At 60.3% G+C, this 19,733-nt stretch overlaps 1 protein-coding gene across 1 annotated transcript in view; it reads left to right on the top strand.

The window, feature by feature from the left end:
• LOC140395997 (uncharacterized) overlaps positions 1–19,733 on the top strand; it is a 90,963-nt gene that overhangs the window by 66,898 nt on the left and 4,332 nt on the right. The window contains exons 4-11 of the mRNA XM_072484034.1: positions 1,885–1,986; positions 7,391–7,441; positions 10,095–10,139; positions 10,259–10,327; positions 12,675–12,764; positions 13,754–13,843; positions 18,823–18,891; positions 19,157–19,225. Of these exons, the coding sequence (XP_072340135.1) occupies positions 1,885–1,986; positions 7,391–7,441; positions 10,095–10,139; positions 10,259–10,327; positions 12,675–12,764; positions 13,754–13,843; positions 18,823–18,891; positions 19,157–19,225 (585 nt within the window). The remainder of the gene's footprint in view (positions 1–1,884; positions 1,987–7,390; positions 7,442–10,094; positions 10,140–10,258; positions 10,328–12,674; positions 12,765–13,753; positions 13,844–18,822; positions 18,892–19,156; positions 19,226–19,733) is intronic.

Raw genomic sequence — 19,733 nt, 5'->3', positions numbered from 1 at the left:
GAGTGCTGCACTGTTAGAGGGTCAGTACTGAGGGAGTGCCGCACTGTCAGGGGGTCAGTACTGAGGGAGCGCCGCACTGTCAGGGGGTCAGTACTGAGGGAGTGCCGCACTGTCAGAGGGTCAGTACTGAGGGAGTGCTGCACTGTCAGAGGGTCAGTACTGAGGGAGTGCCGCACTGTCAGAGGGTCAGTACTGAGGGAGTGCTGCACTGTCAGAGGGTCAGTGCTGAGGGAGTGCTGCACTGTCAGAGGGTCAGTACTGAGGGAGTGCCGCACTGTCAGAGGGTCCGTACTGAGGGAGCGCCGCACTGTCAGAGGGTCAGTACTGAGGGAGTGCTGCACTGTCAGAGGGTCAGTACTGAGGGAGTGTCGCACTGTCACAGGGTCAGTACTGAGGGAGTGCTGCACTGTCAGAGGGTCAGTACTGAGGGAGCGCCGCACTGTCAGAGGGTCAGTACTGATGGAGCACTGCACTGTCAGAGGGTCAGTACTGAGGGTGTGCCGCACTGTCAGGGGGTCAGTACTGAGCGAGTGGCGCACTGTCAGAGGGTCAGTACTGAGGGAGTGCTGCACTGTCAGAGGGTCAGTACTGAGGGAGCGCCGCACTGTCAGAGGGTCAGTACTGAGGGAGTGCCGCATTGTCAGAGGGTCAGTACTGAGGGAGTGCCGCACTGTCAGAGGGTCAGTACTGAGGGAGTGCCGCACTGTCAGAGGGTCAGTACTGAGGGAGCGCCGCACTGTCAGAGGGTCAGTACTGAGGGAGTGCTGCACTGTCAGAGGGTCAGTACTGAGGGAGTGCTGCACTGTCAGAGGGTCAGTACTGAGGGAGCGCCGCACTGTCAGAGGGTCAGTACTGAGGGAGCGCCGCACTGTCAGAGGGTCAGTACTGAGGGAGTGCCGCACTGTCAGAGGGTCAGTACTGAGGGAGTGCCGCACTGTCAGAGGGTCAGTACTGAGGGAGAGCTGCACTGTCAGAGGGTCAGTACTGAGGGAGTGCCGCACTGTCAGAGGGTCAGTACTGAGGGAGTGCCGCACTGTCAGAGGGTCAGTACTGAGGGAGTGCCGCACTGTCAGAGGGTCAGTACTGAGGGAGTGCCGCACTGTCAGAGGGTCAGTACTGAGGGAGTGCCGCACTGTCAGAGGGTCAGTACTGAGGGAGTGCCGCACTGTCAGAGGGTCAGTACTGAGGGAGTGCCGCACTGTCAGAGGGTCAGTACTGAGGGAGTGCCGCACTGTCAGAGGGTCAGTACTGAGGGAGTGCCGCACTGTCAGAGGGTCAGTACTGAGGGAGTGCCGCACTGTCAGAGGGTCAGTACTGAGGGAGTGCCGCACTGTCAGAGGGTCAGTACTGAGGGAGCGCCGCACTGTCAGAGGGTCAGTACTGAGGGAGTGCTGCACTGTCAGAGGGTCAGTACTGAGGGAGCGCCGCACTGTCAGAGGGTCAGTACTGAGGGAGTGCCGCACTGTCAGAGGGTCAGTACTGAGGGAGTGCTGCACTGTCAGAGGGTCAGTACTGAGGGAGTGCCGCACTGTCAGAGGGTCAGTACTGAGGGAGTGCCGCACTGTCAGAGGGTCAGTGCTGAGGGAGTGCTGCACTGTCAGAGGGTCAGTACTGAGGGAGTGCCGCACTGTCAGAGGGTCAGTACTGAGGGAGTGCCGCACTGTCAGAGGGTCAGTACTGAGGGAGCACTGCACTGTCAGAGGGTCAGTACTGAGGGAGCACCGCACTGTCAGAGGGTCAGTACTGAGGGAGTGCCGCACTGTCAGAGGGTCAGTACTGAGGGAGTTCCGCACTGTCAGAGGGTCAGTACAGAGGGAGTGCCGCACTGTGAGAGGGTCAGTACTGAGGGAATTCTAATTGTTGTGGGTGTCGCTCCCTCTGCAGGGGGAACGTTGTCTCCGCCCGGCTCCAGCTCCACCAGCTATGAGAACCTGGGGTCTCGAGAGGGACACTCGCAGACTCAGCAACTCGAGGACGAGCAGGATGGTGAGGTTCTGCTGAAAGCACAGGACGTGGGAGAGGGAGATGGAGGAGGGGAGGCGAGACTGGGAAGGGAGAAGGGAAGGTGGGGGCGAGAGGGAGAGGAGGGGGAGGAGAGGGATGGCAGAAGGGAGGGTGGAGGGAGAGGGTAGGTGGAGGGGGAGCGTGTGGGGAGGCGGTTGGTGATGGTGGGGAGGAGGAGAGGGGGGGGGGAGGGACAGGGTAGGTGGATGGGGAGGCGGTGGGAGAGGGGGATAGTGAGGGGGAGGCAGAGGGGGAGGATGAGATGAGAGCTGGGAAGGGGAGACGACAGGGAAGAGGGGGAGATTTGAGGGAGAGGGGGAGACGGGAGGGGGAGACGGGAGGGGAGACGTGAGGGGGAGACGGGAGGGAGAGGGGGAGACGGGAGACGGAGACGGGAGGAAGAGACTGAGGGAGAGGGGGATACGGGAGAGAGGGGGGAGACGGGAGAGAGGGGGAGACGGGAGACAGAGATGGGAGGAAGAGACTGAGGGAGAGGGGGAGATGGGTGAGAGGGGGGATACGGGAGAGAGGGGGGAGACGGGAGGGGGAGACGGGAGGGGTAGACGGGAGGGAGAGACTGAGGGAGAGGGGGATACGGGAGAGAGGGGGGAGACGGGAGGGGGGAGACGGGAGGGAGGGGGGGAGACGGGAGAGAGGGGGGAGACGGGAGGGAGGGGGGGAGACGGGAGTGAGGGGGGAGACGGGAGGGGGAGACGGGAGGGGGCAACGGGAGGGGGCGACGGGAGGGGGCGACGGGAGGGGGCGACGGGAGGGGGCGACGGGAGGGGGCGACGGGAGGGGGCGACGGGAGGGGGAGGGGGAGACGGGAGGCGGAGACGGGAGGGACAGGGGGAGACGGGAGGCGGAGACGGGAGGGACAGGGGGAGACGGGAGGGGGAGGGGGAGACGGGAGGGGTAGACGGGAGGGGGAGACGGGAGAGAGGGTGGATACGGGAGGGCGAGGGGGAGACGGGAGGGGGTGACGGGAAGGGGAGGGGGAGACGGGAGGGAGAGACAGGAAAGAGGGGGGGTGACAGGGGAGAGGGGGAGACGGGAGGGGGAGACGGGAGGGGGAGACGGGAGGGAGAGACGGGAGGGGGAGACGGGAGAGTGAGGGAGAGGGCGAGACGGGAGGGGGAGACAGGAGACGGGAGGGAGAGGGGGAGACGGGAGGGGGAGACGGGAGGGAGGTCGGAGGCAAGCGAGGGGGGAATGGGAGCGAGGGGGGGAGACAGGGGGGGTAGACGGTAGGGAGAGGGGGAGACGGGAGGGCGAGGGTGAGACGGGAGGGAGAGACGGGAGGGGGAGACGGGAGGGGGAGACGGGAGGGGGAGACGGGAGAGTGAGGGGGAGATGGGAGGGTGAGACGGGGGGGAGAGGGGGAGACGGGAGGGAGAGGGGGAGACGGGAGGGAGAGACGGGAGGGAGAGACGGGAGGGGGAGACGGGAGAGTGACGGGGAGATGGGAGGGTGAGACGGGAGGGAGAGGGGGAGATGGGAGGGAGAGGGGGAGACGGGAGGGGGAGACGGGAGGGGGAGACGGGAGGGGGAGACGGGAGAGTGACGGGGAGATGGGAGGGTGAGACGGGAGGGGGGAGATGTGAGGGAGAGGGGGAGACGGGAGTGAGAGGGAGAGGCGGGAGGGAGAGGGGGAGACGGGAGGGAGAGGGGGAGACGGGAGGGAGAGGGGGAGACGGGAGGGAGAGACGGGAGGGAGAGGGGGAGACGGGAGGGAGAGGGGGAGACGGGAGGGAGAGACGGGAGGGAGAGGGGGAGACGGGAGGGGGAGGGGGAGACGGGAGGGAGAGGGGGAGACGGGAGGGAGAGGGGGAGACGGGAGGGAGAGGGGGAGACGGGAGGGAGAGGGGGAGACGGGAGGGAGAGGGGGAGACGGGAGGGGGAGATGGGAGGGGGAGACGGGAGGGAGAGGGGGAGACGGGAGGGAGAGGGGGAGACGGGAGGGAGAGGGGGAGACGGGAGGGAGAGGGGGAGACGGGAGGGAGAGGGGGAGACGGGAGGGGGAGATGGGAGGGGGAGACGGGAGGGTGAGACGGGAGGGGGAGACGGGAGGGAGAGGGGGAGATGGGTGGGAGAGGGGGAGATGGGAGGGAGAGGGGGAGACGGGAGGGAGAGGGGGAGACGGGAGGGAGAGGGGGAGACGGGAGGGAGAGACGGGAGGGAGAGACGGGAGGGAGAGACGGGAGGGAGAGGGGGAGACAGGAGGGGGAGACGGGAGGGAGACGGGAGGGAGAGGGGAGACGGGAGGGAGAGGGGGAGACGGGAGGGAGAGGGGGAGACGGGAGGGAGAGGGTGGGGGGTCGGAGGCGAGCGAGGGGGGAATGGGATCGAGGGGGGGAGACGGGGGGGGGGGGGAGATGGGGGGGGGGAGACGGGAGGGGGAGACGGGAGGGAGAGGGTGGGGGGTCGGAGGCGAGCGAGGGGGGAATGGGAGCGAGGGGGGGAGATGGGGGGAGGGGAGACGGGGGGGGGGAGACGGGAGGGGGAGGGTGGGGGGTCGGAGGCGAGCGAGGGGGGAACGGGAGCGAGGGGGGGAAGACGGGGGGGGAGACGAGAGGGAGAGGGGGACGGGGGTTGGGGGAGACGGGAGGGAGAGGGTGGGGGGTCGGAGGCGAGCGAGGGCGGAATGGGAGCGAGGGGGGAGACGGGGGGGGGAGACGGGAGGGAGAGGGTGGGGGGTCGGAGGCGAGCGAGGGGGGAACGGGAGCGAGGGGGGGAGACTGGGGGGCAGACGGGAGGGGGAGGGTGGGGGGTCGGAGGCGAGCGAGGGGGGAACGGGAGCGAGGGGAGAGACGGGGGGGGAGACGGGAGGGGGAGATGGGAGGGGGAGGGTGGGGGGTCGGAGGCGAGCGAGGGGGGAACGGGAGCGAGGGGGGGAGACGGGGGGAGGGGAGACGGGGGGGGGGAGACGGGAGGGGGAGGGTGGGGGGTCGGAGGCGAGCGAGGGGGGAACGGGAGCGAGGGGGGGGAAGACGGGGGGGGAGACGAGAGGGAGAGGGGGACGGGGGTTGGGGGAGACGGGAGGGAGAGGGTGGGGGGTCGGAGGCGAGCGAGGGGGGAACGGGAGCGAGGGGGGGAGACTGGGGGGCAGACGGGAGGGAGAGGGTGGGGGGTCGGAGGCGAGCGAGGGGGGAACGGGAGCGAGGGGGGGAGACTGGGGGGCAGACGGGAGGGGGAGGGTGGGGAGTCGGAGGCGAGCGAGGGGGGAACGGGAGCGAGGGGAGAGACGGGGGGGGAGACGGGAGGGGGAGATGGGAGGGGGAGGGTGGGGGGTCGGAGGCGAGCGAGGGGGGAACGGGAGCGAGGGGGGGAGACGGGGGGGGGAGACGGGGGGGGGGAGACAGGAGGGAGAGGGTGGGGGGTCGGAGGCGAGCGAGGGGGGAACGGGAGCGAGGGGGGGAGACGGGGTGGGGAGACGGGGGGGGGGGGAGACGGGAGGGAGAGGGTGGGGGGTCGGAGGCGAGCGAGGGGGTAACGGGAGCGGGGGGGGAGACGGGAGGGGGAGACGGGAGGGAGAGGGTGGGGGGTCGGAGGCGAGCGAGGGGGGAACGGGAGCGAGGGGGGTAGACGGGAGGGGGAGACGGGAGGGAGAGGGTGGGGGGTCGGAGGCGAGCGAGGGGGGAGTGGGAGCGAGGGGGGGGAGACGGGGGGGGGGGAGACGGGAGGGGGAGACGGGAGGGAGAGGGTGGGGGGTCGGAGGTGAGCGAGGGGGGAACGGGAGCGAGGGGGGTAGACGGGAGGGGGAGACGGGAGGGGGAGACGGGAGGGAGAGGGTGGGGGGTCGGAGGCGAGCGAGGGGGGGAGAGGGAGAGTGAGGGGAAAGCTGCAGCCTGCCCCAAGGTGGGAATGTGAGGGAGATATGAGGGCTCGTGGAGACCCAGATCGGAGGCTGGTGACTCCCAATTTCATTACAAATTCTTTTGGGTCACGTGTCCCGCTGGCTTGGCCCAGCACTGACCCCCCCCCGCCCCCATCCCTAAGTGCCCCTCGAGAAGGTGCTGGGTGAGCTGCCATCCTGATCGGCTGCAGCCCCGCGTGGTGTAGGTACACCCTCAGTGCTGTTAGGGAGAGAGTTCCAGGATGTTGACCCGGCGACAGGGAAGGAGCGGCCGATATATTTCCCAGTCAGGATGGTGTGGGGGGGGGGGGCTCGGACGGGAGTCTTGCAGGAGGTGGGTGTTCCCCGGGCCTCTGCTGCCCCTTGTCCCTCTGGGTGGGAGAGGTGGCGGGTTTGGAAGGTGCTGTCGAAGGAGCCTCGGCGAGCGGCTGCCGTGCATCTTGTAGACGGTACACACGGCTGCCGCGGTGCGTCGGTGGGGGGGAGGGAGCGGATGTGGAAGGTGGGGGTCAGCGTGTCGATCGAGCGGGAGCTGCTTTGTCCCGGATGGTGTCGAGCTTCTCGGGTGTTGTTGGGAGCCGCACTCATCCAGGCAACTGGAGAGGGTCCCATCACACCCCTGACCTGTGTCCTTGTCGATGGTGGACAGGCTTTGGGGGGGTCAGGAGGTGAGTTTCTCTCCGCAGGATTCCCAGCCTCTGACCTGCTCTGGGAGCCGCAGTGTTTATGTGGCTGGGTCCAGTTTCTGGTCAATGGGAACCCCCAGGTTGTGGATTGTGGGCGATTCAGCGATGGGAATGCTATCGAAAGCCATGGGGAGATGGTTAGATCCTCTCTTGGAGGAGATGGTCATTGCCGGGCACTTGTGTGGTGCGAATGTAACTTGCCCCTTGTCAGCCCCGAGCCTGGATATTGTCCAGGTTTTGCTGCATTTGGACACGGACGGCTTCATTATCTGAGGAGTGGCGAATGGTGCTGAACATGGTGCAGTTATCCGCAAACATCCCCACCTCTGACCTTACGATGGAGGGAAGGTCGTTGCTGGGGCAGCTGAAGGTGGTTGGGGCAGACGCACGGGTGCAGCAGTAGAAGAAACACGATGCACAGGTTGTGAAAGGGCAGTGGGGTTGATGGACCAGAGACTCTGCTCCATTCGGGGGAGGGGGCAGCACGGTAGCACAGGGGTTAGCACTGTGGCTTCACAGCTCCAGGGTCCCAGGTTCGATTCCGGCTTGGGTGACTGTCTGTGCGGAGTCTGCACGTTCTCCCAGTGTGTGTGTGGGTTTCCTCCGGGTGCTCCGGTTTCCTCCCACAATCCAAAGGCGTACGGGTTAGGTGGATTGGCCGTGATAAATTGCCCTTAGTGTCCAAATTAAAGGTGAGTGGAGTTACTGGGTTACGTGGATAGGGTCGGGGTGTGGACTTACGGTACAGACTCGATGGACCTACTTCTGCACTGTAAATTCTATGGTCTTCTTTAACTAAACCGGCCAACGCTACAACATTTTAACTCACATAACTCTGTTTCAGTTGGCCTATCTTACGAGAATTTGTGCACAGACACGGAGCAGGAGATTGATGGTGAGTCCCCTGCTATACTCCCCGGGGAACCCTCTGCTATACTCCCCGGGGAACCCCCTGCTATACTCCCCGGGGAACCCCCTGCTATACTCCCCAGGGTGCCCCCCTGCTATACTCCCCGGGGAACCCCCTGCTATACTCTCCGGGGAACCCCCTGCTATACTCCCCGGGGAACCCTCTGCTATACTCCCCGGGGAACCCCCGTCTATACTCCCCGGGGAACCCTCTGCTATACTCCCCGGGGAACCCCCTGCTATACTCCCCGTGGAACCCCCTGCTATATTCCCCGGGGAACCCCCTGCTATACTCCCCGGGGAACCCCCTGCTATACTCCCCGGGGAACCCCCTGCTATACTCTCCGGGGAACCCCCTGCTATACTCCCCGGGGAACCCCCTGCTATACTCCCCGGGGAACCCCCTGCTATACTCCCCGGGATGCCCCCCTGCTATACGCCCCAGGGAATCCCCGGGGAACCCGCTGCTATACTCCCCGGGGAACCGCCTGCTATACTCCCCGGGGAACCCCCTGCTATACTCCCCGGGGAACCCCCTGCTATACTCCCCAGGGAACCCTCTGCTATACTCCCCGGGGAACCCCCTGCAATACTCTCCGGGGAACCCCCTGCTATACTCCCCGGGGAACCCCCTGCTATACTCCCCGGGGAACCCCCTGCTATATTCCCCGGGGAACCCCCTGCTATACTCGGCGGGGAACCCCCTGCTATACTCCCCGGGGTGCCCCCTGCTATACTCCCCAGGGAACCCCCGGCTATACTCCCCGGGGAACCCCCTGCTATACTCCCCAGGGAACCCCCCTGCTATACTCCCCGGGGAACCCCCTGCTACTCTCCCCGGGGAACTGCTGCTACTCTCCCCGGGGAACCCCCTGCTATACTCCCCGGGAACCCCCTGCTATACTCCCCGGGGAACCCCCCTGCTATAATCCCCAGGGAACCCCCCTGCTATACTCCCCGGGGAACCCCCTGCTATACTCCCCGGGGAACCCCCTGCTATACTCCCCGGGGAACCCCCTGCTATACTCCCCTGGGAACCCCTCTGATATACTCCCCGAGGAACCCCCTGCTACACTAGCCTGGGAACCGCCCTGCTAAAAACTGACACACTCCCCGGGGACCCCCTGTAAATACTGACACACTCCCCCGGGGACCCCCCTGTAAATACTGACACACTCCCCCGGGACCCCCTGTAAATACTAACACACTCCCCAGGGACACCCTGTAAATACTGACACACTCCCCAGGGACCCCCTGTAAATACTGACACACTCCCCGGGGACCCCCTGTAAATACTGACACACTCCCCGGGGACACCCTGTAAATACTGACACACTCCCCGGGGACACCCTGTAAATACTGACACACTCCCCGTGACCCCCTGTAAATACTGACACACTCCCCGGGGACCCCCTGTAAATACTGACACACTCCCCAGCGACCCCTGTAAATACTGACACACTCCCGGGAACCCCCTGTAAATACTGACACACTCCCCGGGAACCCCCTGTAAATACTGACACACTCCCCGGGGACCCCCTGTAAATACTGACACACTCCCCGGGGATTCCCCCTGTAAATACTGACACACTTCCCGGGGACCCCCTGTAAATACTGACACATTCCCCGGGAACCCCCTGTAAATACTGACACACTCCCCGAGGACCCCCTGTAAATACTGACACATTCCCCGGGGACCCCCTGTAAATACTGACACACTCCCTGGGAACCCCCTGTAAATACTGACACACTCCCCGGGAACCCCCTGTAAATACTGACACACTCCCAATGACCCCCTGTAAATACTGACACACTCCCCGGGGACCCCCTGTAAATACTGACACACTCCCCGGGGACCCCCTGTAAATACTGACACACTCCCCGTGGACACCCTGTAAATACTGACACACTCCCCGGGGACCCCCTGTAAATACTGACACACTCCCCGGGGACACCCTGTAAATACTGACACACTCCCCAGGGAAACCCTGTAAATACTGACACTCCCCGGGGACACCCTGTAAATACTGACACACTCCCCAGGGAAACCCTGTAAATACTGACACTCCCCGGGGACACCCTGTAAATACTGACACACTCCCCGGGGATTCCCCCTGTAAATACTGACACACTTCCCGTGACCCCCTGTAAATACTGACACACTCCCCGGGGACCCCCCTGTAAATACTGACACACTCCCCAGGACCCCCTGTAAATACTGACACACTCCCCGGGGACCCCTCTGTAAATACTGACACACTCCCCGGGGACCCCCTGTAAATACTGACACACTCCCCGGGGACCCCCTGTAAATACTGACACACTCCCCGGGGACCCCTCTGTAAATACTGACACACTCCCCAGGACCCCCTGTAAATACTGACACACTCCCCGGGGACCCCCTGTAAATACTGACACACTCCCCGGGGACCCCCTGTAAATACTGACACACTCCCCGGGGACCCCCTGTAAATACTGACACACTCCCCGGGGACCCCCTGTAAATAATGACACACTCCCCGGGGACCCCCTGTAAATAATGACACACTCCCCGGGGACCCCCTGTAAATAATGACACACTCCCCGGGGACCATTGAATATTGTCAATCTTTCTCACTGTCTCTCTTCCCTCTCTGTAGACTATATGGATCCAGATGTTGATTCTGCCAGCATCAGCTCTGAAGGTGAGTTGCTCTCTGACTAACACGGAGGGGAGAGGCGGGTGTGGGGGTTAAAACCCCCTCCCGATAGCAGATTACGTTGTTGTATCAATCAGATTGAAATCTGAGTAATCATTTCACAGACTACATGGAGCCAGATGGTAAAGCGGGAGAAGGACAAGGGACAAGTGAACCGATTCAACAGCCTGCTGGTGAGAGCTCTGTCCGATCCCCAGCCCCCCCAAATATCCTCCAACAACCCCCCCGGTCGGAGAGTCAGTATTGAGAGAGGGTCAGTACTGAGGGAGTGCCGCACTGTCAGAGGGTCAGTACTGAGGGAGTGCCGCACTGTCAGAGGGTCAGTACTGAGGGAGTGCCGCACTGTCAGAGGGTCAGTACTGAGGGAGTGCCGCACTGTCAGAGGGTCAGTACTGAGGGAGTGCCGCACTGTCAGAGGGTCAGTACTGAGGGAGTGCCGCACTGTCAGAGGGTCAGTACTGAGGGAGTGCCGCACTGTCAGAGGGTCAGTACTGAGGGAGTGCCGCACTGTCAGAGGGTCAGTACTGAGGGAGTGCCGCACTGTCAGAGGGTCAGTACTGAGGGAGCGCCGCACTGTCAGAGGGTCAGTACTGAGGGAGCGCCGCACTGTCAGAGGGTCAGTACTGAGGGAGTGCTCCACTGTCAGAGGGTCAGTACTGAGGGAGTGCCGCACTGTCGGAGGGTCAGTACTGAGGGAGTGCTGCACTGTCAGAGGGTCAGTACTGAGGGAGTGCTGCAATGTCAGAGGGTCAGTACTGAGGGAGTGCTGCACTGTCAGAGGGTCAGTACTGAGGGAGCGCCGCACTGTCAGAGGGTCAGTACTGAGGGAGTGCTGCACTGTCAGAGGGTCAGTACTGAGGGAGTGCCTCACTGTCAGAGGGTCAGTACTGAGGGAGTGCCGCACTGTCAGAGGGTCAGTCCTGAGGGAGTGCCGCACTGTCAGGGGGTCAGTACTGAGGGAGTGCCGCACTGTCAGAGGGTCAGTACTGAGGGAGCGCTGCACTGTCAGAGGGTCAGTACTGAGGGAGTGCCGCACTGTCAGAGGGTCAGTACTGAGGGAGTGCCGCACTGTCAGAGGGTCAGTACTGAGGGAGTGCCGCACTGTCAGAGGGTCAGTACTGAGGGAGTGCCGCACAATCAGAGGGTCAGTACTGAGGGAGTGCCGCACTGTCAGAGGGTCAGTACTGAGGGAGTGCTGCACTGTCAGAGGGTCAGTACTGAGGGAGTGCCGCACTGTCAGAGGGTCAGTACTGAGGGAGTGCTGCACTGTCAGAGGGTCAGTGCTGAGGGAGTGCCGCACTGTCAGAGGGTCAGGACTGAGGGAGTGCTGCACTGTCAGAGGGTCAGTACTGAGGGAGTGCTGCACTGTCAGAGGGTCAGTACTGAGGGAGTGCCGCACTGTCAGAGGGTCAGTACTGAGGGAGTGCTGCACTGTCAGAGGGTCAGCACTGAGGGAGTGTCGCACTGTCAGAGGGTCAGTACTGAGGGAGCGCTGCACTGTCAGAGGGTCAGTACTGACGGACTGCCGCACTGTCAGAGGTTCAGTACTGAGGGAGTGCCGCACTGTCAGAGGGTCAGTACTGAGGGAGTGCCGCATTGTCAGAGGGTCAGTACTGAGGGAGTGCTGCACTGTCAGAGGGTCAGTACTGAGGGAGTGCCGCACTGTCAGAGGGTCAGTACTGAGGGAGTGCTGCACTGTCAGAGGGTCAGTACTGAGGGAGTGCTGCACTGTCAGAGGGTCAGTACTGAGGGAGTGCCGCACTGTCAGAGGGTCAGTACTGAGGGAGTGCCGCACTGTCAGAGGGTCAGTACTGAACAGTGCCGCACTGTCAGAGGGTCAGTACTGAGGGAGTGCTGCACTGTCAGAGGGTCAGTACTGAGGGAGTGCCGTGCTGTCAGAGGGTCAGTACTGAGAGAGTGCTGCACTGTCAGAGGGTCAGTACTGAGGGAGTGCCGCACTGCCAGAGGGTCAGTACTGAGGGAATGCCGCACTGTCAGAGGGTCAGTACTGAGGGAGTGCCGCACTGTCAGAGGGTCAGTACTGAGGGAGCGCCGCACTGTCAGAGGGTCAGTACTGAGGGAGTGCCGCACTGCCAGAGGGTCAGTACTGAGGGAGTGCCGCACTGTCAGAGGGTCAGTACTGAGGGAGTGCCGCACTGTCAGAGGGTCAGTACTGAGGGAGTGTTGCACTGTCAGAGGGTCAATACTGAGGGAGTGCCGCACTGCCAGAGGGTCAGTACTGAGGGAGTGCCGCACTGTCAGAGGGTCAGTACTGAGGGAGTGCCGCATTGTCAGAGGGTCAATACTGAGGGAGTGCCGCACTGTCAGAGGGTCAGTACTGAGGGAGTGTTGCACTGTCAGAGGGTCAGTACTGAGGGAGTGCCGCACTGTCAGAGGGTCAGTACTGAGGGAGTGCTGCACTGTCAGAGGGTCAGTACTGAGGGAGTGCCGCACTGTCAGAGGGTCTAGTGAAGAACTTCCCCCACTTTGGGATTGAACAAACTCCCCTCTCTCCCGCAGATTCGAACTCGGACAGGCTGAAGACTTGCAGCCTCTACGCTGCCCCGAAGAGGAACACGCAACGACTCGACAAGGGGAGCGGCGAGAAAGGTGGGGGGAGCGATGTCCGCAGGCAGCCATGTTGCCTCTCGTTACTCGGTGTCTAGAACGATCTCACAGCCAGCATTGGCAGAAGAATGTGTGTGTGGGGGGGGGGGGGGCGAGTTGTGGATTAGAAATGACGCCCCCCCTCCCTCATAATCCTGGGGCAGGTAATTACCCCATAACCACAATTATGGAGTAACGGGACACAGGCCCAGGAGGTGGCCATTCCCCCCCCTCGCTCGCTCCACCCCTCGATCGGGCCTGTGCCTGATCGTCTCCCACAGCTCCGCCCCCCCCCCCCCCCCCCACCAAGCCTCTCGAATTCGCTCCGCCGCTCCAACATTTCCCTCGATCTCGGTCCGTGACCCACGCGGCGACCCAGCGACCCACAGCTCTCCGGCGGGTAGGGGGCGGGGGAGGAGTGAATTCCAAAGATTCACATCCCTTCCGCGCAAAGACATTCCGCCCTCGTCTCAATCCAAAATGGCCGACTCCTTATCCCGAGACTGTGAACGCCCCCCCCCCCCCCTTTCCCCCCGGGGGAACAGCCCCTCAGCATCGATCCTGTCAAAGCCCCTTCAGAATTTTACCCGTATGTAGCACAATTAATCACTCACGAGGCGAGATGAGAAGGAGTCGAACGATGGCTTTATTACGCAGACTTGTTCCCCAGCAGCTCGGTTACAGAATGCGGCTGCTGGGAGAACCAGGGCTCTTATACTCCGCCTTACTGGGTGGAGCCAGCAGGCGGCTGATCCATTCGGGACCCAGTGTTCTATCCACCAATAGCCTCTCGGCATCGCAGGGTACATTAATACCCCTAATACTTACCACCACACCGTACAATGAGGACGCCTCTCGTTCTAAGCCCCAGGGAATTTAGACCCGTTCTCCTCGATCGGCCCTGTGGGGACAATCCCTCTCAGCCCTGCGATGTCGGTCGTGGTCTCAGTGTGTGTGAAGTGCCTGATCTGTTTCCTTTCCCCCGCCCGCAGGATGGAACTCGGAGAAGCAGAGGACAAGGTGTCATTACTCAGTCCCAAAGCAGAAACCACAATCAGAGGATGAGGAGAATGGCGAGGAAGGTAGGCCCGGACCGCCCGGAAGGCCGCGCCGCCCAGCTCTGTCGTTTCCCCTCCGGTCAGCCGCTCCCCGTCAGGGCGCGCGGGACCAGCCTGCCAACGGGCGGGATGCAACAAATCCCCTTCCCCCTGCCCACACTACAGATTGGCACCGCTCTGTCAGAGGGTCAGTACTGAGGGAGTGCCGCACTGTCAGAGGGTCAGTACTGAGGGAGTGCCGCACTGTCAGAGGGTCAGTACTGAGGGAGTGCCGCACTGTCAGAGGGTCAGTACTGAGGGAGTGCCGCACTGTCAGAGGGTCAGTACTGAGGGAGTGCCGCACTGTCAGAGGGTCAGTACTGAGGGAGTGCCGCACTGTCAGAGGGTCAGTACTGAGGGAGTGCCGCACTGTCAGAGGGTCAGTACTGAGGGAGTGCTGCACTGTCAGAGGGTCAGTGCTGTGGGAGCGCCGCACTGTCAGAGGGTCAGTACTGAGTGAGTGCCGCACTGTCAGAGGGTCAGTACTGAGGGAGTGCCGCACTGTCAGAGGGTCAGTACTGAGGTAGTGCCGCATTGTCAGAGGGTCAGTAATGAGGGAGTGCCGCACTGTGAGAGGGTCAGTACTGAGGGAGTGCCGCACTGTCAGAGGGTCAGTACTGAGGTAGTGCCGCATTGTCAGAGGGTCAGTAATGAGGGAGTGCCGCACTGTGAGAGGGTCAGTGCTGTGGGAGCGCCGCACTGTCAGAGGGTCAGTACTGAGGGAGTGCCGCACTATCAGAGGATCAGTACTGAGGGAGCGCCGCACTGTCAGAGGATCAGTACTGAGGGAGCGCCGCACTGTCAGAGGGTCAGTACTGAGGTAGTGCTGCACTGTCAGAGGGTCAGTAATGAGGGAGTGCCGCACTGTCAGAGGGTCAGTACTGAGGGAGCGCCGCACTGTCAGAGGGTCAGTACTGAGGTAGTGCCGCACTGTCAGAGGGTCAGTAATGAGGGAGTGCCGCACTGTGAGAGGGTCAGTGCTGTGGGAGCGCCGCACTGTCAGAGGATCAGTACTGAGGGAGCGCCGCACTATCAGAGGGTCAGCACTGAGGGAGTGCCGCACTGTCAGAGGGTCAGTACTGAGGTAGTGCCGCATTGTCAGAGGGTCAGTACTGAGTGAGCGCCGCATTGTCAGAGGGTCAGTACTGAGGGAGTGTCGCACTCTCAGAGGGTCAGTACTGAGGGAGTGCCGCACTGTCAGAGGGTCAGTACTGAGGGAGTGCCACACTGTCAGAGGGTCAGTACTGAGGGAGTGCCGCACTGTCAGAGGGTCAGTACTGAGGGAGTGCTGCACTGTCAGAGGGTCAGTACTGAGGGAGCACCGCACTGTCAGATGGTCTGTACTGAGTGAGTGCTGCACTGTCAGAGGGTCAGGACTGAAGGAGTGCTGCACTGTCAGAAGGTCAGTACTAAGGGAGTACTGCACTGTCAGAGGGTCAGTACTGAGGGAGTGCTGCACTGTCAGAGGGTCAGTACTAAGGGAGTGCTGCACAGTCAGAGGGTTAGTACTGAGGGAGTGCCGCACTGTCAGAGGGTCAGTACTGAGGGAGTGCTGCACTGTCAGAGGGTCAGTACTGAGGGAGCGCCGCACTGTCAGAGGGTCAGTACTGAGGGAGTGCCACAATGTCAGAGGGTCAGTACTGAGGGAGTGCCACACTGTCAGAGGGTCAGTACTGAGGGAGTGCCGCATTGTCAGAGGGTCAGTACTGAGGGAGTGTCGCACTCTCAGAGGGTCAGTACTGAGGGAGTGCGGCACTGTAAGAGGGTCAGGACTGAGGGAGTGCCGCACTGTCAGAGGGTCAGTACTGAGGGAGTGCCACACTGTCAGAGGGTCAGTACTGAGGGAGCGCCGCACTGTCAGAGGGTCAGTACTGAGGGAGTGCCGCACTGTCAGAGGGTCAGTACTGAGGGAGTGCCACACTGTCAGAGGGTCAGTACTGAGGGAGTGCTGCACTGTCAGAGGGTCAGTACTGAGGGAGTGCTGCACTGTCAGAAGGTCAGTACTGAGGGAGTACTGCACTGTCAGAGGGTCAGTACTGAGGGAGTGCCGCACTGTCAGAGGGTCAGTACTGAGGGAGTGCCGCAATGTCAGAGGGTCAGTACTGAGGGAGTGCTGCACTGTCAGAGGGTCAGTGCTGTGGGAGTGCCGCACTGTCAGAGGGTCAGTACTGAGGGAGTGCTGCACTGTCAGAGGGTCAGTACTGAGGGAGTGCCGCACTGTCAGAGGGTCAGTACTGAGGGAGAGCTGCACTGTCAGAGGGTCAGTGCTGAGGAAGCGCCGCACTGTCAGAGAGTCAGCACTGAGGGAGTGCCGCACTGTCAGAGGGTCAGTACTGAGGGAGTGCTGCACTGTCAGAGGGTCAGTACTGTGGGAGTGCTGCACTATCAGAGGGTCAGTACTGAGGGAGTGCCGCACTGTCAGAGGGTCAGTACTGAGGGAGTGCTGCACTGTCAGAGGGTCAGTGCTGAGGAAGCGCCGCACTGTCAGAGGGTCAGTGCTGAGGGAGTGCCGCACTGTCAGAGGGTCAGGACTGAGGGAGTGCCGCACTGTCAGAGGGTCAGTACTGAGGGAGTGCCACACTGTCAGAGGGTCAGTACTGAGGGAGCGCCGCACTGTCAGAGGGTCAGTACTGAGGGAGTGCCGCACTGTCAGAGGGTCAGTACTGAGGGAGTGCCACACTGTCAGAGGGTCAGTACTGAGGGAGTGCTGCACTGTCAGAGGGTCAGTACTGAGGGAGTGCTGCACTGTCAGAAGGTCAGTACTGAGGGAGTACTGCACTGTCAGAGGGTCAGTACTGAGGGAGTGCCGCACTGTCAGAGGGTCAGTACTGAGGGAGTGCCGCAATGTCAGAGGGTCAGTACTGAGGGAGTACTGCACTGTCAGAGGGTCAGTACTGAGGGAGTGCCGCACTGTCAGAGGGTCAGTACTGAGGGAGTGCCGCAATGTCAGAGGGTCAGTACTGAGGGAGTGCCGCACTGTCAGAGGGTCAGTACTGAGGGAGAGCTGCACTGTCAGAGGGTCAGTGCTGAGGAAGCGCCGCACTGTCAGAGAGTCAGCACTGAGGGAGTTCCGCACTGTCAGAGGGTCAGTACTGAGGGAGTGCTGCACTGTCAGAGGGTCAGTACTGTGGGAGTGCTGCACTGTCAGATGGTCAGTACTGAGGGAGTGCCGCACTGTCAGAGAGTCAGTACTGAGGGAGTGCTGCACTGTCAGAGGGTCAGTGCTGAGGAAGCGCCGCACTGTCAGAGGGTCAGTGCTGAGGGAGTGCCGCAGTGTCAGAGGGTCAGTGCTGAGGGAGTGCTGCACTGTCAGAGGGTCAGTACTGAGCGAGTGCCGCACTGTCAGAGGGTCAGTGCTGAGGAAGCGCCGCACTGTCAGAGGGTCAGTACTGAGGGAGCGCCACACTGTCAGGGGGTCAGTGCTGAGAGTGCGCCGCACTGTCTCTCTCTGTATTCTAAGGACTGTAAATCGATCCTTTGATAATTTAAAACAAATAACTGCTCTCAGTAGTGACTTTAACCTGATGTGCTTCTGTTAAAAGTTTTTTTTAAAGTCTTATGGATGTTAAAAGGACAGCTTAAGCATTACTTAGTGTTGTATTCTTTGTGGGGTGTATTTTATTTTACTGGTTGCTAAGATATTCACTGTTTGTTTTAAAGACAGTGAGGGGTGAGCATATTGTGGTTGCTTTTCAGGTGTGGTATTCTAGTTTAAGTGGGGAGTGTGTTGTGGACAATGGCTCTTTCAGAGGCTCTGAAGTTTTTGGGGGTGGAGACGGTCACACGCAGTACCTTACGGACAGAGACTAAAAGCAGACTGTGAGATTGCAGTTAACATTCCCTGACAACATGCAAAAAGGTGCGGTAATTATGGTGGTGGTTAAGCATTTAAAGTTGCCTGAGATACAGTTTAACTCATTGGAAATGGCAAAAATTCAGTTACAAATTAAACAAATGCAACCTGAGAAAGAATTAAACCAGCTTGAATACGAAAGAGAGAAAAAAGAAAGAGAGAGAGCGGAAAACGAAAGAGAAAGAGATGAAGAGGAAAAAGAGAGAGAGAGGAAAATGATAAGGAGAGATAAGAAAGGAGAAAATAAAGAATAGCCCTAGCAGAACAAAAAGAAAGAGAAAGGAAGATACAGATCAGGGAAAAAGATAAAGAAAGAGTTTGAACTTCAGAAAATGGCCATGAAACATGACAGTCAGTTAAAATTGGCAGACGTAAAGGGAAATGTACAGTTGGATGATAGTGATGGGGATAGTGAGAAAGAGCGTCAAAGTCAAAGGCTTGGTGGGGATCTATTTAAATATGTCCAAGCATTGCCAAAGTTTGATGAGACGGAGGTAGAAGCCTTTTTCATTTCATTTGAGAAGGTAGCGAAACAAATCAAATGGCCACAAGACATGTGGGTATTACTGATTCAAACAAAGCTGATAGGTAGGGCTAGTGAAGTGTTTGCATCACTACTGGAGGAGGTATCTGGGACATATGAGGAGGTGCATATGAACTGGTGCCTGAAGCCTACAGACTAAGGTTTAGAAATTTGAGAAAAGAATTTGGTCAAACATACATGGAGTTTGAAAGGTTCAAACTGAGTAATTTTGATAGGTGGATAAGGGCTTTGAAAATGGACCAAACGTATGAAGCTCTCAGAGAGATTATAGTTTTGGAGGAGTTTAAAAATTCATTTCCTGATGTAGTGAGAACTCACGTGGAAGAACAGAGGGTTAAAACTGCGAGATTAGCAGCAGAAATGGCAGATGATTACGAATTAGTTCATAAATCAAAGCTTGGTTTCCGACATCAGTTTCAGGCTTTCCAAGGATCTGTATTTATTCCATGCATTTCACTGGCCCGGAAAGGGCACTTAATATCGCACATCCCCAAGCTGGACTGGGGTGTAAACGTTAACCGGAAGAAAGTTATACTGTCACACCCGGCTGGCTTTGCTGTCTTTCAGATTATGCCGTGCCCAATTCCAACAGCCCCGTGAAGCTGCACATTAGCCCGACGGGCACCTACACCAACCGTGAGTTCTGGGCAAGTTGCGGCCGTAAATGTGGGTGAGCTACTGGTAAACACACGAGCGGGAGCAATGCCACATGGCAGGGTGACCTGTGAAACGGTGGAGGGAATGTGCGGGGGTGCGTCGGGGACGGACATTCATACACAGAGCAGGCATTACAGACGTTTCATAGCCAATGGAAATCTCAGTTGGCCACGCCCAGGGACTGGGAGTCGGGCAAACTGGTTTATCCCCCGATGCCTTCCCTGATTCTCTCCTCTACCCGCAGAATCTGAAACGTACGAAGAGATGGACCGTTGTCGGAACACAGAACAAAAATCACACAGCGAAAATCAAGGTAGGTGAGCGAGGAAGCGATAGGGACGAAATCTTCCTCTACGCTGTCCCCATCAAACACTCCCAGGACAGGTACTGCACGGGGTTAGATACAGAGTAAAGCTCCCTCTACACTGTCCCCATCAAACACTCCCAGGACAGGTACAGGACGGGGTTAGATACAGAGTAAAGCTCCCTCTACACTGTCCCCATCAAACACTCCCAGGACAGGTACAGCACGGGGTTAGATACAGAGTAAAGCTCCCTCTACACTGTCCCCATCAAACACTCCCAGACCAGGTACAGCACGGGGTTAGATACAGAGTAAAGCTCCCTCTACACTGTCCCTATCAAACACTCCCAGGACAGGTACAGCACGGGGTTAGGTACAGAGTAAAGCTCCCTCGACACTGTCCCCATCAAACACTCCCAGGACAGGTACAGCACGGGGTTAGATACAGAGTAAAGCTCCCTCTACACTGTCCCCATCAAACACTCCCAGGACAGGTACAGCACGGGGTTAGATACAG

The sequence above is a fragment of the Scyliorhinus torazame genome, chromosome 19 (genome assembly GCF_047496885.1).
Source record: "Scyliorhinus torazame isolate Kashiwa2021f chromosome 19, sScyTor2.1, whole genome shotgun sequence".
Lineage (NCBI taxonomy): Eukaryota > Metazoa > Chordata > Chondrichthyes > Carcharhiniformes > Scyliorhinidae > Scyliorhinus > Scyliorhinus torazame.
Note: the sequence above shows the minus strand (reverse complement) of the source record. Positions and strands in the feature narration are given on the sequence as shown.